Source organism: Dermacentor albipictus, chromosome 8 (genome assembly GCF_038994185.2).
Source record: "Dermacentor albipictus isolate Rhodes 1998 colony chromosome 8, USDA_Dalb.pri_finalv2, whole genome shotgun sequence".
NCBI classification, from domain to species: domain Eukaryota; kingdom Metazoa; phylum Arthropoda; class Arachnida; order Ixodida; family Ixodidae; genus Dermacentor; species Dermacentor albipictus.
Genome location: NC_091828.1, coordinates 107776526 through 107794371, shown reverse-complemented (window position 1 = coordinate 107794371; position 17846 = coordinate 107776526). Strand labels below are relative to the sequence as shown.

The 17846-nt window shown below is 46.3% G+C and overlaps 1 protein-coding gene across 6 annotated transcripts in view; it reads right to left on the bottom strand.

Annotated features, from left to right (window-relative positions):
- The window catches only part of LOC139048971 (kinesin-like protein KIF19), a 214136-nt gene that overhangs the window by 84140 nt on the left and 112150 nt on the right, over window positions 1–17846 (bottom strand). For all 6 annotated transcript variants that reach the window (XM_070523981.1, XM_070523983.1, XM_070523980.1 and 3 more), the window contains exons 9-16: window positions 17402–17583; window positions 15402–15621; window positions 10675–10879; window positions 9075–9152; window positions 8702–8745; window positions 7658–7806; window positions 6985–7066; window positions 236–367 (exon numbers count right to left, since the gene is read on the bottom strand). In XM_070523981.1, coding sequence (XP_070380082.1) covers window positions 236–367; window positions 6985–7066; window positions 7658–7806; window positions 8702–8745; window positions 9075–9152; window positions 10675–10879; window positions 15402–15621; window positions 17402–17583 — 1092 coding nt within the window. The remainder of the gene's footprint in view (window positions 1–235; window positions 368–6984; window positions 7067–7657; window positions 7807–8701; window positions 8746–9074; window positions 9153–10674; window positions 10880–15401; window positions 15622–17401; window positions 17584–17846) is intronic.

Sequence of the window (17846 nt, the reverse complement as noted above, 5' to 3'; positions counted from 1 at the left end):
ATCATCATCATCATAATCATCATCATCATCATCATCATCACTTCCAAACACACAGGGCCCTTTCAGCTGCAAGTACCTCACAAAAATTTGCTAATACAGCCTACGGAAAGTATAGATGCTTTCCCGTTAGGTCTACGGCTCTCGCGTTTCTGTTCTTCTGTGCGATTCACTCAGCAAGCACGCGTGCAAGCTGTGAAACGTGAATAATAATAATAATAATATAAAAGAAACGTACCGTCGATGAGCACCTTCTGCTTGCCGATGATCTCGTCGCACAGCAACCGCTGGCGGTCGTACCGCACTATCATCAGGTCCCGCTGCCTCAACTCGTGCTCCCTGATCAGTTGGTCGGTCTGCATCTCGATCTCTGATGGACACCTCCGGTCAAGGAGAATGAGGTATTCGCGGCCTGCTACAGCTTATTCACAAAAAAAGGTAAAAAGGAGAGCTACCCCGCATACTTAGGAAACACATTAAGACCACGGACAGCAAAGCTTATAAAAGTATCAAAAATAACGTACAGCGCAAAGGACAAGGACAGCGATAGACGACATACACAGCGCTGACTTCCAACAAAATCTTGTTGGAAGTCAGCGCTGTGTATGTCGTCTATCGCTGTCCTTGTCCTTTGCGCTGTACGTTATTTTTGATGATGAATTACCAACTAGCCCAAGCAACCACCCTAGTTCGCCTATAAAAGGTAAAGGAAAATTCGTCAGCTTTCCTTCTTTTTTCTCAAATGTATAGGAAATGTACATAGTACCACTGACAAGCATGCTTCACTATCTTTATTCGGTCACCGCTTTTCACCGGCTCAGAAATGTCTGCACATATCAGAAGTTCATCGAATGTTATACTTTCCCTCTCATGCATCTATCCCACATGTATTTACGCGTAAATGTCAGAGATATCCTTGCTCATCAGCGCAGAGTTTGCAGGAAATACCCGCCGCCTCAGCCACAACTAAGCAGGGAAGAGGCCCACGATTGGCGCACAATACAGACAGGGGTATTCCCGCATCTAACAATCCCAAGCGCCATGTATCCCACTCACTATGGGGCCAATTGCCCGTGGTTCGGTGGCATACCCACCCTAATGCACGTAACCTGAGAGTACACTAAGCGCCCTCACAGGCCAAATAGCAATAACGCATTGGAACAGTGGGAGGAACAGCTCGCCCTTACCGATTTGGCAGGACAACAAAAGTTGCCTAATCAGCCAGGTCAGGCAGGCGGCAGAGGCTAGTGGGGCCCTGGAATGAGGGGCCCCGACAACCACTCCTTAATATAGTTTCCTGTCAATTAATATATATATATATATATATATATATATATATATATATATATATATATATATATATATATATATATATATATAGGGTGTCCCAGCTAACTAGGACTACGATTTTCAAAATACCCAAGAGCTATAGAGAAATCGTACCGACTGCATAGTAGCCGTAGTCGTATGCACTTGCGGCCAACATATGTTTTATCAGGAAGTGTTACTCAATTAATTACTTTTAATTAGTGAACTTCTTATTTATTGCTTGAATCGCCAACATATCAATTACAAAGTTGTACGGCGCCTTAAGTAACCTCAGAATCAAGCATTTATTTCCTGCTGAAGGGGTCCTGGTTGTTTTTTCCAAGGAAAAAAACACAAAAGCCCGCGAAATACGGGACATACGAAATGGTTGAGCACTCGCACGTTTTTTTTTTTTGCTATTCCGGTCTCTCTCTTCTTTTTACTTCCGGTCACTATCTCCATCTTTTTCTCCCCACACCCCTTTCCCCGTGCAGTTCTGTTGAGGCGTCCTCCTGTGAGAGACAGTTACGGCACTGCACTTATCTCTTCCATTTCTCTTTAAAAATCACTTCCCACACACACTCAAGCGCCTAGAAGCAACCATTGAAAGAAGTATGGCTGCATTCTCTTATCGCCGCATCGTACAAGGCTCCGCAACGCTTATCAATGCGTCAGCGGCGTGTTCTCTTGATGTGTTGTTCTTTTTACGTGTATGTATGATAAATACCATCCCAGTCAAACCTATGTATTATATTGTCGTCCAAATGTTGTTGGAATTTGTTTCTGTGCTGTTCTTTTCCCATTTCATTGTAATTCCACTCCTGCTTGGGCCACATTGGCCTGCAATATTGTGAAATAAATAAATAAAAAAATCACATAGCGTGAAGCCCTGTACCGAGCTGCCGCCGCTGGTAAAGCCGTGTATCCGTGGCTGTTCGCTTGGGGGCGCTAGAGTAGCGGCGCGAGAGCGCCTATGTATTTCCTATTTTGGGTGTTTCGGGCGCTTTTGTTTTTTCTCGGAATAACCAACGAGGCAAAGCTGAGCACTAGACAAATGCTTGATTCGGAGGTTATTTGAGGTGCCCCTACAACTTCGTAATTGATATGCTTGCGATTCAAGCAATAATTTAAAAGTCCACTAATTAAAAGTAATTAATTAATACTTCGTGATGAAAAAAAAATGCTGGCCGTAAGTTACATACGACTACGGCTACTACGCAGTCGGTACGATTTCTGTAGAGCTCTCGGGTATTTTTAAAATCTTGGTGCAAGTTAGCTGGGACACCCTGTATATATATATGTATATCATAAGCGACCAACGACCAAAGACACCAAGGACAACACAGGGGAAATTACTCGTGTTGTCCTTGGTGTCTTTGTTCGTTGGCTTCTTATGCTATGATTAAAAATTGGAAGCTTATCAAGGTTAAGCCCAGTGGATGCTTCGCATCCACTGGGCTTAACCTTAGCGTATCCTTAGCGTTTGGAGGCATCTTGACCGCATACACGCCCGGCGCAAAGACGCTGGCGCGGTTGCGGGCACAGAGACTGACGCGACGGCGGGCGCGCGCGCGTCATCCCTGGCGTGACGTCACATATGACGTGATGCAGCGATGGTGGCGCCGCCGCCGCGTCGCGCGCGACGGCGCGATATGAGGCCCCATCTGCAGTCGGTGTGACGTCATCACGTGACGTCATGTCACGTGACCTACTTGAAGGTCACTTGAAGGTCAATGGTGACCACCGCCGGGCGTCGCGCGAAGGCCCGAAACCTACGTTAATATGCTTCGCATAATAAACATCGGGCCCCTCGATTAACCCCCTTTGTTCTCGTTGATTATATATATATATATATATATATATATATATATATATATATATATATATATCGATAGTTCTATTCGTTGGCTGTTGTCGCCAACGTTTTCGCAATCTGAGTGTATGCGCGACGCGAATGGCACAGCACTTCCTGGAATACATGCTGGCACCCGCGATTACTCTGGAACCTTCGGCGAGTCATATATTGGCCTCGAGGGCCGCCACTGGAGAGACTGGCGCTGCTATAGCTGTGACGTAAAAAGTGACATCACGTTAGTCATGAAAGCGTTAGTTTCGCGATTGACAGTTTTTGCTGCTGTGTTTCTGACCGTCTCTACAACGCGACGCTATCAATGAGGGATAAATTTGACGTAGGCTTTTATGTTTTCACGAAGTCTAGAAGTTCCACTTGCCCATGGTACAGCATTCCATGCTTCATTTTTTTTTCTTTTCAGAGTAGCTGAAGTCAAGAACGCAAACGCGGTTTCCTTCGACATGGCTCTCAGCCTCTACTCTTTGAGCTGGAACAGACTTCATAACGAAAACGTTATATGGTAACTCAACGGCTAATGTCCACTGCAAGGTAGATGCTACACTGTTCAACCGCCAAAGCTGCTCAAACCAGGTCTTAAGTTTTTCACGAAATGAACTCTGAGAAATTCTAAAATTGCAGGCGGCAAAAAAAAAATATGGAAAGACTTCCTTCGTAGCGTACGCCTTTTATCTTAAATTTTCTCCGACCATGCGTGCGAGAAAAGTGCGAAATAATGTTACCGCTCACAGTGTGAAAGTGATGTCATTTCGCTGGCGCCGTTTCCTTACAAGTCGCGCAGTGGAGCCTGTGCGATGCGATTACATCCCCTTGCCGTCGTACTAAAGCATATACAAAGGGTGCCAGATATGCTAATGCGTGAGCATTAAGGGTATCAGAACGGAGAAAAAAAAATGTGTGTGTGTGAACTGTGGGAATCCGGTCACGTGGCAGAGGCAGATAGGAAATGCACCGCTCCGGACCACCGTCCGCTTGACTGCGTTCTTCGAAGAGGCAGGACGCATGTCGAGTGAGCTCCTATTCCAAACTTTACAATGTGGTGAACGTGGTTTTAATCGTGGATCCGGGACCTCAAGGAGGCGAGACTCAATGCCCTAGCGCGTTTTCCTCTCGCATTTACCGCTAAATCGCTAATGAACGATCTTTTTTTTTTGCGCAAGCACTCCCACGTATAGCCGTACTTGCGTATAGTTAACACATCCTCTCAGGAGTTCAAGCCCAGCGCTAAACTTCACTATCGATGTCGGCGCTGCGCGCAACAGCCAATTAAAAGAAATTCTACAATCCACGCCTTATGTCATACTTTCTGGTGCTGTATTTAAAGGGAGGACACTAAAGGGAAAAAAAATATTTCTTCTGCATCAGTAAATCACCGTTCTACAACACCAAAAACACCACTCTTACAACGATAAGACGTTTGGTAAGCCAGAAAAAGCGCAAGAACGAAATACGGGTGGCGACGCCTACTTAAGTTCTTGCACCTGGGGGCTGTGACGTCTTGGATTTTGATGGCATCTTCTAGGGCCTACTAATTATATATAGCGGTACAGATTGGCTACATTGTGTTCTAAAGGAACCAAATATTAAACATGGCAAGTTTCGGGAACTTTTATTCAGCCAGCGCGGCCCAAATACGAAAACATACTTTGGAATCCCTGACGTCATGCTGTCGTAGAGGCGCTGGGGTTTCGGCGCGAAATTCAAATAATGATGCTTGGACTTTCATTTTCTCATCTAATAATCAAAATATATTTTTTAAATGACTGCCTACAGGGTTCTCAATGAATGCTTCATTAGTCTAAACTGATTTATTGTTTCACTTTAGTGTCCCTTTAAGTAAATAAAAAAGTAAAATGAAAATATATGGTCACGAACGTGAAAGATAGGGCAGTTTGCCTACGGTGGCAGCCGAACCCTCATCTTCTGGGCGACCCGCGTGGGAAATGCTCTCTAGCGACCGAGCTACGGCGGCGGCTGTCCTTCCGTTTATTTCATTTCGCTGTTTGTGTGACAAGCCTAACCCCCGGAGTCTTAGCGAGCGCCAGTCACGCACACCCAACGCGAAGATGTGAGGCGGCATGTAAACTATACAGGCGTCACGTGGGACGTGACCTGAGGAAGAAGCAATCCGTCGAAATAACATCTTCGAGGCACCGGGTCTAGCAAAGCCTTGCTAAGCACTCAACGAGAGGTGCCACAAGAGGAACCGAATGGTGGGATCTTTTGTCAGTAGACAACCACATGAACCCGAGACAATGAAATCAAAGAACGCCATGTACACGTAGAAAAAAAAGGGACTGTTTCAGTAAATTGAAATGTGGAATCAATAAGGGAAAAAAGGATGTGAAAGGGGAAGCAAGACCACTTACCACCGATGGGATTCGAGCCGACAACGTCCTCACTGCTCGCTATATATTAGTTCAACTCCGTGGCTTTTCCTCCATCAGTTTCGTTGGGTGTCTAAACACGAAAGCTAGCCCTGGCAATGCCAGACTGCGCCATTCCCTACAGATAGCGATGGACATGGAACAACCTTCAAGCGTAGGTGAAACGTCGAACGTGGCATCGTGGAGCAGGCGAACTGGCCAATAAACCTTCGTGTGCTGCCTCAAATAATAGAAGCTGGCAGAATCAAGACCCTCCTTTGGCTATGCACCCGTTGTATGGTGGCTTCGAGCACTCGTCGATAAAAATTCGTCCTCTGGGTTTCCCTGATTCTTCTTACGTGAGCGTGTTCATCATTGACAACGGTTCGTGCCGTTCCTTACGGCACGTCCCTCCATATGTAAAATTCCTCGCATATAAGTCACTTGTCAGGCCGAAACTGGAATACGCGTCAGCCATCTGGAACCCGCATCAAGCATGTCTCACCGACGCATTAGAATCAGTTCGAAATCGTGCTGTTAGATTCATTCATACCTCATACTCGTACGACGTCAGCGTTTCATCTCTGAAATCGGAATCCGGCTTCTCAGTGCTTTCAGGTCGACGTCACATTTCCAGTCTTTCCCTGCACCACAAGTTCTTCTTTTCTTCCCTTAACCAAGAGCCTTACATCACAGCAGCAGCACGCATATCTCATCGCACCAGCCATCCACTTCAAGTGGCGCGCCCACGTGCACGGACAACCACCTTCACAGCCTCCTTTTTCTTCCGTACCGCCGCAGACTGGAGCGGCCTTCCCAGCAACATCACTACTACCACTTGTCCATCTTCGTTCACAGAACATCTAACCGACGACTTTGTTGAATAATTATTTCTCAGGATGTTTTCGCTATTTTTATAAAGAAACCCACCCCCTTATGTAATGCCCCTACGGGGCACTTTAATGTAACATACTGAACTGAACTGAATCGATTATGGTGGTGATCGTAGCGTGGAGTGCCAATCGCGAACGTTGCTAACGTAACAGAAGTTTTGAGCGTGCGAGTCCTGTTTAGTTCGCAGCGCGACCTACTTGTAAGGTACCTAGCTTTAAAACTGCGATCGTGTCGCGACTACAATTTCTAAGAAATAAATAGTAGTAAACTGCGCGATTTATTACGTGCTTTTGGCGATAGGTCGGTACGAGTACCATGCTGTCGGCTTCTCCACAACGATTAAATTGTCAATTGGATCAAACGGTGACGTGCGGTGAAACGAATGTCTGACGGCAATGAAGCAGCTACCGTGTGGCGCTGCTCCGATGAGGTGACTCCACGTGTGGGCGCATTTGGGAGCGGCGATTGTGCAGCTATAGATTCTTTTACTTTAGACACCTGCTTCGCACGTGATAGAAGCTATTTTGAATTGATTGAGCCAAAGGATACTTTCCACTTCGAGTTTGTGGACTTGGGTCAGTAACCTGAGGAGTTCACGCTGCTCTTCAGAACTCGCCACGTTCGGCAAATTCTGAAAAAAAGAGGAAAAACCAAAGTTCACCTTGCGAAAGCCAAGAAGCTCGGTTTATAAGCAGTTTAAATCAATCAATCTATCAATCAATCAATGAAAAGTTAATTCATTAATCATATCAATTGTTAATTTAATATCACCATATTTAGTTATGATTTCATCAATCAATGCTAGCTTCATGATTCGTACAGCATTTCTAACTAGGCAAATTCATGAGTGAGGCAATGAATCGGCTAACTTAATTCTTATCGCAACTGTTCGTCAAGAGTACCAAGCCGTAAGTCAAGAGGGAGAGAGAGAAGGGAGGAAGGAAAGGTAGGGAGGTTAACCCGTCTGAATCCAGTTTGCTACCCTACACGTGGGGAGGGAGATGGCGAGGGAAGCTTTTGACAGCGCGCTTAAGGTCCTGCAGCTAGAGGCGATAAGAACACGTGTGACAAATAAAGCACTCGGCTTATCACCGATGCCTATTGGAACTTGTACAATAATTCGACTCCTTCCTGGGCTAATTGGTTTGTCACGCTGAAGGAGAGGTACGCGCCCCAGCAAGGCCAAACGCCAGCCAAGCCAAGCTAAGTCAGTCGAAGTTACCTCTGTTAATCTGTATGTGTGTTCCCTGGCTTCTTCGAACTCCTTCTCAACGTCCTCGCGCATGGCAAGGAACTTCTGCTGCTCCCCCTGGATGTACTCGATGTCCTCCCAGGCTTGCCGGATGTAGCCTGGTTCTTCTTCCGGTGAACCTGCGTAAGGACCGGAAGTGCGTCATTAAGACAAGCGATGGCATCCTCACGGAGGAAAGACATATCCATAGAGTTAAATGAACCCACTTTGGAGGAAAAGCTTCCCATAGCGCCCATGCATTGAAATAGGTAACGTCAAGAACGCCACCATGTGGCTACGATGTAAAACACAGAAATACTTTTAAAAAAAGAAAGCTGCTCAACTAATGTGAATAATGTCGCTGCATTTAAGAACGGTACAGGTTATTTGTACCAACAATAGAGGAAGGAGAATGGTTATTTAGAGCATAAACACCCCTTTTTTATAAGAAGTCGTCGAAAATCACTGAGTTTAAGAAAAAGATGAAAACAGAAACACTGAGTCTAGAAATGTGTAACTCTAGAACCAAAAAACGCACATTGAGGTTTTGTAAACTTCATCTGTGTGAGCAAATAAGCTGGACACATGTGATATATTAATTTATAGAACATGCTAAATTGGTACGATATCTACAAGGGCTTTGCAATATTCCCACTGAATGATTATTAGTAGAGCGATGTATAAATACATCAATTCTGTTCACATAAGACGTATTATTAGGGGCTGGTAAAGAAATTTCTGATATCGTTTTTTTTTTCTGGTGGGTTGCAGGTTTGTAAAGTCGATGAGTGCTGCCCGTCTCCGGCAAGTGGAGCATCTGGGGCATGGACGAGTACAGCTCGCCCTTGGCCATATTGTCACAAACACGCATAGCAAGTACGGCTCGGGCGTGATAGTTAAATGCCTAAGCTAGCGCCGCGACAAAAATGCCTTCTTGCGGTCTCTACAATAAACGTCATCGCCGTATGGGTCGTCGACAAAGGACACAATATACACCGTCTATTCGCGACGTTATTTGCTTCGCCATATACTTGCCTTCGCTTTCCGTCGCTTCATACTTGACCTTTTGGGTCTCCCATCTAAGAAAGGAAATAAGAAAAAAAAAGGTGGTCGGTCAGTCACAATGAACCTGGCCGGAACATTAGTTTGCACAGGCGTATCGAACAGCGGCAACGCAAAGGGTGGCTTTTATGTACCCGCGCTCCGCGTTGTCTCCTACGCGGCCGCTTCCAGTCAGGGCGCCGGTCGATACGCGGCCATTACATTAGTGGTAGCGCCTTTATGCCCGTCGCTATAGCGCATATTGCTGGCACAAAGAGGGACTTCCCTTTCGACGACGAAAGGTCACTCTGCGCGGCCGCCGCAGGAGCTGCCCCGGGGTGAAGTAAAAAAAAGCGGGAAGGCTTACTGGTTGATGACGATGCTGAGCTTTTCGAGGTCGGTGCTGAGTGCGAGCAGGAAGTTGTCGATCTCCATCATCTTGCGTCTGTTGTGAGAGAAAGTGTGAGGATCGCGGTGAGCTTACAACTCGGCAAGGATGACAATAAAGGGTTTTGGTTCGTCCGTAAATGTGCTGTCGGCTCCCGTTTAATTCGACCTCTTGCTTAATACGAACGCACTCGAATGTCCCGGCGAGAAACCGTACATTGATATAAAAGGAACATTTGTTTAATTCTAACACGAAAGCGTGTGTGTTCGGTAAGTTTCCGACCCCCCTGGCATCCCCTTATGCGCGCAGCAATTAAACGGTTGAAAACGCAAAAAAAAATCAACAGACGGAGCTACTAATACCCTAGGCAACGACAGTAACGGCAGCAAATTGTCCGGCAGTGATGATGTGCTGTGCCCAGGGTGATGTCTCCCTTGACGGTTTAGTCAGCGTGGCCGATAGCGTTGAGGATTGAGGGTCACTGAGCGGCGACGACTTCTATAGTTATTCTCAAGCAGGTATACAGTTCTTTTTTCAAGAGGTGGCGGGAGGGGGCTCTGATATTGAGATGGTGATTGATGATGATGAGGACTGCACAAATACTTACGATCAGTACTACTACTACTACTACTACTACTACTACTACTACTACTACTACTACTACTACTACTACTACTACTAATAGCAATAACAAATTTATTCGCATTCGCAAGTCATCACGAGGAGCACCACGAGGAGCACTACCTCCTCTCTCCATATCTTTTTTCGCCTTGCAGGTTGATGGGGAGAACAAAGTCCGAAATCGGTACCAGCTTTCTTTAGGATGAGTTTATCACGTGGGGACGGGTTCTCTTCGATAATTGTTAAGCACTTCGTATCTGTCCAGAGCAAAAGAACAGTAACAGCTGAGAAGAAGGAGTTCATGAGTTTTTAGTCAAGGACAAATCACATCTATGGAGGTAAATAGTATAATGTAGGTTGTTGACGTTGATGGCGACGGCTATCGTGATGAAGACGATCGCGATACATAGCTATTTACGCGTTTTATGCATGCCTATAATAGACTGATAGTCAACGCAGAACTACAAGCGCAAACTGATTTCGTTGGAAACAGAAAAAAAATTGGCGGTGGCTTAGCTCGGCTATGCCAGGACATACGTAGCGAAAGGTAAGGCATAGCATGGTTAGCCTTAATTAATCTTGATTGCAAGTCCAGGTTAGTCTGGTTGTCTAGCTATGTTGCGGCGTTTAGCCAGTCGTTCGGCGCGCTGTTCGTCTGTTTCCCGGGCGATTCGTTTCCTCTTAATCTCGTTCCGATGTCGATTCCAGGACTCCTCCTGCTTATCAGAATTGTCGCCGTCCATACTGCCACCTCAACTGTGGTTGCGGCGCACGCGAGCTCTCCTTTTCAATCCTCCGTCATGCTATCAGGCATGCGATGCAGCTGGCGAAGCGAGTGGAGGCGAGCGCAACGACGAGGAACGCGGCGTGACGTCATGTGCCTCCTCAGAGCACCGCCAAGGCGAAATCGCAAGTTCGCGGCCAGTAAAGCTTTCGCTTTAAAGAATGACCCACGCACCTGACTTCCATCTGCCGGTTGAAGGCGTCCATGAGCGCTGCCCGTAGTTCGCGGATCTCCCGGTCGGCGTCAGCCCTGTCGTTGTGCTGGTGGCGCTCCCTGGAGGCCGAGTCGGCCTTCCTCTGCTCTTCCCGGTGGTGGTGGTGGTTTTTCTCGTCGTTAGCGTCGTGGTGTCTGTGCGCCTCTTCTTCGTCATCTGTAGACCCTACACAGATGACCAGCTCGAAATGACGTAACGAGCGCGGAATTCAAGTGCGGTAAACCACAGAGTTTTGTAATAAAGTTATCAGGGGACAACTCCTGGTGCTGAACTAGTTCATCGATATTGGAGAATCTTGATTAGTGCGTGATTCACGTTCATTTATGTTTCTGCATCCCCATCTTTGTGCCAAATTCCCGATGGCGTCATTGTCAACGAACCTTGTGGACCTCGGGAGCTTGTCAAGCTACGACTTCTTTTTCCCGTGGTCCACTGCCCTTTGAAGCAGGAAATAAAATGAAATGAAATTATTTTTTTTTTGCGATCGTACACGGTTAGGATGATAAGGTACGTACTCCTTAGTTTTTATTTACTGTTTTCTTAGGTTCAGTTGCGTCGCGTGCTAGCCTCAGAAAGTTTCTTAATTACACCTAGATGTCTTACGTTAGCGGCGTGCGAATGGTAATTTTTGAGACGGAGTCAAACACGAATCGAACCGCGCCAGAAGCGAACCGAATGCGAACCGCATAATGCGAGAGACGAATCGAATGAAATACAGAATATTTTTTCGAATAGCTTTACAATAGCCCTTACCATAAATATCAAACTATTTCGACATTCTTGTATTCACCACCTTAGAAAGGCAGCATTAAACACAATTGGCTAAGCATGTTGTTCGCGAACTCCGGGCTTCTCGGGGCATACGTGCGGTCATGCATTATGACGTAAAATTTAAAAAGGCAACCTCGTTTACCAATAGTATCTATGTATACATCCGTGATCAAATCAGATATAAATGCCAGCTTTGGCGATGGCTGAAAGATTGATAAGCGCGTTTTGCTTAGTTCGAATGGTCGCGGCTGATAGTACCGCTGTTGTACAAAGTATGTTGCAGTGAAAGGTATTCGTACTTATTCTGATAAAACGACAGAGGTGCTGCGTTCATAAAAAGTAGCAAAGGGTATCCACTGCCGAATGACGCATCTAATAGGCATTTTATTGATCCGGTTTAGCCGGAATAGCCAGCGTCTGAGCGACGCAGCGCGCTGTCCACTATTACGTCCACTGTTATTAGGGTGAAAGTTATCGAATTTTTGCTTCGATTTCACGTTAGATCGTGTACAGCAGACGACGTAACTAATTTCACAACTATCAAAAAATATTCAGATATACGAACAGTGACTATTAGATCTGAGGACCCAATCGAATAGTGACTATTTGATTCGAGGATTAAATGAAATGAAAAAGAATATATATAAATATTCGATTCGTTATTCGAAAGTTATCTTACGTGCATCACTGCAGTGCATAATTTTCAAAGCGTAAACGAAATCTTCACATTTCCTCGCCGTATATACATTCCACTCAAGCTAGGCAATTCTTGGTAACAATTGATCACCACGTTCATAATCTTTTATTTTCCGCTCTAAGGAGCTATCTTGTTTCAAATATTTTCCGACCGTCCAATGCTAAAAATAGGCCGACAGCGGAGACCAATTACTGCCACGCAACAAGTTTCGCGCGAGAAATTACTTTCAAATGGGTTGATGAAAGAAGCCACAAAGTCGTTTGGAGGTGTGACGACAAAGAACATGCAAGCAGATGTGGTGCCCGTCATTTACGATGCTGAATGAACAACTACGCAGACTTCGCTGTTCGACTCTGAAGCGAAATTTCCCTCTGGTTGCCTTAATATGAGGCTCTATAGAATGAATGCTCGGTTTAAATGAGCGTTTATTAAGTTTCTTTTCCTTGCTTCCAGTGGGTGGCCTCATGCATCACAAGCGACTTATAGGTGATGGCGGTAATGATGGCTATGATGATCATGATCATCATTGATTGGCATCCTTTTCGAAATGGGGCGGCTACAAATGGACACCTAACCTTCTTGAGTTAATCAAGTAATGTATAGATATTTATCAGACTAGCAATTTGTCTGTCTCCTTTAACTTTTTTCTCTTCTTAAAACCTCTATATCCACCTCGTATACTTACTGATGGCCGTAACGTTTGAAAACTTTTTTATGTATTTTTGCGTTATCGATGAAATGAGAATTGTCTGTCGGTCAAATTTATCAGCAAAATTTGTCCTACTGTGGCTCAATAGATAGAATAAACTTTAATGTCCAACGGATAAGGCGATCTACCCACCCCCCGACACGCAGGTCAGGGGGCGAGTGCCGCCGCCTCAGATGCAGGCTTTGAGGTCTTGGGTCCCAGCAGCCTCTTCAGCCAGTTGGACGAGCCGGAGCTGGAGCTCAGAGTCCGAGCTGCGCAGCAGGGTATCCCAGGTGTCTCTACTACCTATTTTGTGCGTTCCCCTGGGAGAGTACGGACATTCCCATATTATGTGGTCGAGGGTCCCTCTCGCCCCACAAAGATTGCATTTATCGCTCCTGGCCTCGGGGAACATGTGGTTCGCCATAACCGGGTGCGGATACGTGTAAGTTTGTAGTCGTCTCCACGCGGCTGCTTGTCTGTTGTTTAATTTTGGGTCTGGCGGGGATACCATGGCTCAAGTAACGCAGACACTCAGCGAAATGGATCAATACTTTCGCAGTGCATCGCCTAACTTGCGCATTGTGATATTTCGGCAGTGGTCATACAAGATGTACAGAGCGTTGCATTCTGCTTCGGCACCACTTGCAAGTGCAGTGAGGAACAACAATTTATATCGCTACTCGTCTGCACGTGGAACCCTTCCTTCACCTGGCCTTTCATTTTCGTGCAGTTTCAGGCAGGAAATAAGAAAGGCAATCTGTCGTCAGAGTTTTTTCACGTTATGACTATGCAGGGACCGCCTGCAATTTGTGCTTCGCTCGAAGTCGACCCAGTTTTTCCTACCAGCGTTAGAAACTGAACAGATATGCATCGACGTGGAATTATGCATGTTGTTTCTCTCCATTGAGGAGCAGGCGCTGCTCAAAAAAAGGGAAAAAAAGTGAGTTTGCGGAGGGGGGTGGAGGGTGGGGGCTTTTACGTAACAACTGCACGTTCGAACCAACTACTCACAAGTGCGGCCTGCTACCTGCAGCGCAAACACCGCACCAGTTCCCGGTCTCCATGACAACCGGTCGTACGCGCATTTTGTTACACGAGTTGGCACGCATAAACACGTGGCGTCGCAGTATAACTACGGACGCTTATCCCGCGCTGAGAATGAGAAATGGTCGACAATCGATGTCGACTCCGAGAGCTCAGAATGAGAAATCACCGAAGCCGAATGCCAGACGTGTGATCAATCGCATTAAATCTTCACGAAGTGCACGTGGTCTCTTTGAATAGCACTGATTTACGCAGCTCAGTGTATACAAAGAATAACCGACCTTCATAAGAGATGGTCGTTTCCATGGTTGCGCCCACCGAAAAAATTGTGGGCTCGGTTGTTGTCCGTTTATGCAATGCTGCTTCCGAGAGCCTGTCACGCTTTGTGCATAGGTGTTATGTGACCTAGGTGTTGTACATTGGGCGACGTATCCGTACGCAACATCTGCACCTTTGCCATCTTGAACTAATCGCGAGCCATCACTGTGTTATCTTACGAGCGCTGGAAACAGTAGAACGCGCCTTATTGGAAAGCCCAGATTATGTAAATGAAACAGATGGTTAGTTAGGCGTAGAAAGTAGCCCATTTCGCGCGAGCTAAATAGAATAGTAGGGCTGACGGGAGGCCACGAAAAGCATTTGCCAAGCTTTGGATATGCTTTTCTCAGTGTTCGAGAGGCATTATTTGAATCGTAGAGGCGTGCGAATATGCGAAAAATTCTAATCCGAATCGAATCATGTTTGGGATTTGATTCACGTTCGATTAAAACATTCGTTATTACAAATCGCAGAAAATCTGTTTTTGTTCGACTGTGAGGGATAGAAGCATTTATGGGAGTTGGTGAAACTATTGTAACTTTGCTGCCGTAAAAGGAGCCAGCAGGAATCCCTTTGTTCTTACCATCGTTCTTGGAGTCTTTGACCTTCCCTGGCCCTTGAACCATAAAACTCCATTAATCGTCATCTTTGTTCTTAGAATACATACCGCTATCTATCTATCTATCTATCTATCTATCTATCTATCTATCTATCTATCTATCTATCTATCTATCTATCTATCTATCTATCTATCTATCTATCTATCTATATATCTATCTATCTATCTATCTATCTATCTATCTATCTATCTATCTATCTATCTATCTATCTATCTATCTATCTATCTATCTATCTATCTATCTATCTATCTATCTATCTATCTATCTATCTATCTATCTATCTATCTATCTATCTATCTATCTATCTATCTATCTATCTATCTATCTATCTATCTATCTATCTATCTATCTATCTATCTATCTATCTATCTATCTATCTATCTATCTATCTATCTATCTATCTATCTATCTATCTATCTATCTATCTATCTATCTATCTATCTATCTCCACTGAACCTCTTCGGCGAGCTTCACCGTTATTGAAATGAACAGCCCTGCTCGTAATCTCCATGCATGCTGTACTGTAGGAGGAAGGCGTCACTCAACTGTTGCCGTTGTGTCCGTTGGCACCGTTCGCGGCCATCTTGTTGTCATCCGGCGCGTCGTCCGGCGAGGTTGTCGCCGAGGGAGACGAAGGCTCCCTGGACGCCACGGAGTCGTTCATCTCTATCCTATCCTGGAGCTTCTGGATCTCCTGTCGAAGCTCGGTGATGATGCTCTGGTACTGCTTCACGTGGTGCGACACGTCCACTAGGTTGCAGCGGACCTTCACGGAACAAGGCGGGAATAGCGACAGAGGGAGGCACTGCTTATTGCACACTGGAGATGTTTGCCACGCCTAGCATGGAACTTCGTAGCAAGAGGGCAACACATCAAATTAAGGTTTCATATGTAGTGGATGCGCACACACACACACACGCACACGCACATGCACACAGAAGCGCACACATCAACAAGTAACTAGAGTGTCTTCTCAAGTCCAGTGCTTCTGAGGAAGGCTAACAGTGCCCTTGCTTGTGGGAATAGCACTAAGAGGACCATGCTTCAAGGTCCAAGTGCGTGGTGCAGCTCAAATGATCTCACCGCCGAATTTAAAGCGGATTTCACAACAGTCCTCAAGCGAGATCCTATAGTGCGCGCAGATGCGCAAAACACGACGCAGGCCATCGCACAAGATGCAAACACACTGCACTAGCCGAACGCGTCAGTTCCAGTTCTCAGGCAGTCCAACATGTGTGCGTGTAGATAGGTGAAATGTTTTCACTTCTCTTTGGTTTTGTGTGGCGCTACTGTCATGTGGAGCCTGTGGGTTTTTATGTACGCTTATTTCTTGAATAAAGGTTCCAGCCAGCGAAGTGTCTGTCTTGTTCGTACCTGCGTCCAGCTCTAATTAGCGCTGCTTTTTGCAAGGTCATCAAATCAGTGTCGCGCAGACGTGCAAGCAGAAAACCAGACGGGAGTCGGGTTGCGTCTCTCGGCACTGTTAGGTCATTCATTTGAAGAAGGCGCCACTAGTGCTCTGCAACTCCTGCGCTCCGCCCCAAAGACACTGCCACTGCTGCGACAAACACGTGCAAACAGCTAAGCTTACTGCACTGGTGGTACCCAAAGCAATGCAATAACCCATACCGCTTCTGCGGCAAATACGCCAGTTTGTTGCCGCACTGCCTCCGGGTGTCAAAAATTCCGGCGGTTCCCACCATCTCCAACCTCAGCCAGTCCCAATGGCAGGGCCTCGCTGCTCAACTCTAGCCCGGACGATCAGCGACCTCCCTCGGCAACCAGCAACCGGCCTCCCTCGGCAACCGATGCCACAGGCATAAAGTTTTCACTATAACAGCTACAGAGAAATTTGGCGCCACCATCTATGGGAGTTTCTTAAGGGGCGCCGTGCCGTCTTCGGAATGACGGTATACGTGTCTGCGAGGCTTGTGTAGGCTGGTGTTGTAAGAGGCTTCGTCTAGAACGTAGGTATGGCTACACAAATAACGCGTTCTGAAAGTAAAATCTTCATAAAATGTTTCCATTCACGCATATTACATCTTTACTCACCTACAATGCGTGACCAAGCGAAGAAAAGCAAGAACAGACGACAAACTGTTTCAAAGCGAGCGCGAATCTTGTCGTCTGTCTGCCAACTTTAGCGACCAGCTGATACCTTTTACGTATCATATAGTTGTACACGCAATAGCAAGCTCTCATAGTTGAACAAAACATGTTTTTGTGCAATAATAAAGCTTGAACAGCTTTTTACGTGCTGTTTTAGTCGAAAATTAATCATTGTCACAGAGAGAACGGTGCTTGCCTGGCTCTCCGAGAGCGATGCCAATCCGAAGTCCCAATATACCGGCATTCCCTTGCATGCCACAGCGATGCAGCGCCAGATTTCCCTCTAGGTAATATAGTGAGAAACTCTATGGCCACAGGAACCATGGACTAAGTCCATGGCCTCTACCGCAGGGAGAGGATGGACATAAATGACTTTGCGTTTACTACTGGAACCACTGCGTTGTCGCTTCTTATCAAGTGATAACGCGGATGCTCACCTTGTTGGTGATGTTCCGCGCCCTCTCAGCGTAGACGAGGGTGTTGCGTGACTCGTCGTAATGCGTCGATGGGGGCGATATGTGGGCCACCATGACGGTGCGGCAGTTGCCGGACAGCGCCTCCTTCAGCAGCCGGGTCAGCTTGCTGTCGCGGAAGTTGACGTACTTGGGGTTCCGTGTGGCTGCGAGGAAATGTACGACCCGCGTGTATAGACGGTGGTTTCCCTCACGCGACAACAGCGGCGAGAGTCATCATCATCATCAGCCTCGTTACGCCCGCTGCAGGGCAAAGGTCCCTCCCATTCTTCTCCAACTACCCCAGTCATGTACTAATTGTGGCCACGTTGTCCCTGCAAACTTCTTAATCTCGTCCGCCCACCTAACTTTCTTCCGCCCTCTGCTACGCTTCCCTTCCCTTGGAATCCATTCCGTAACTCTTAATGAC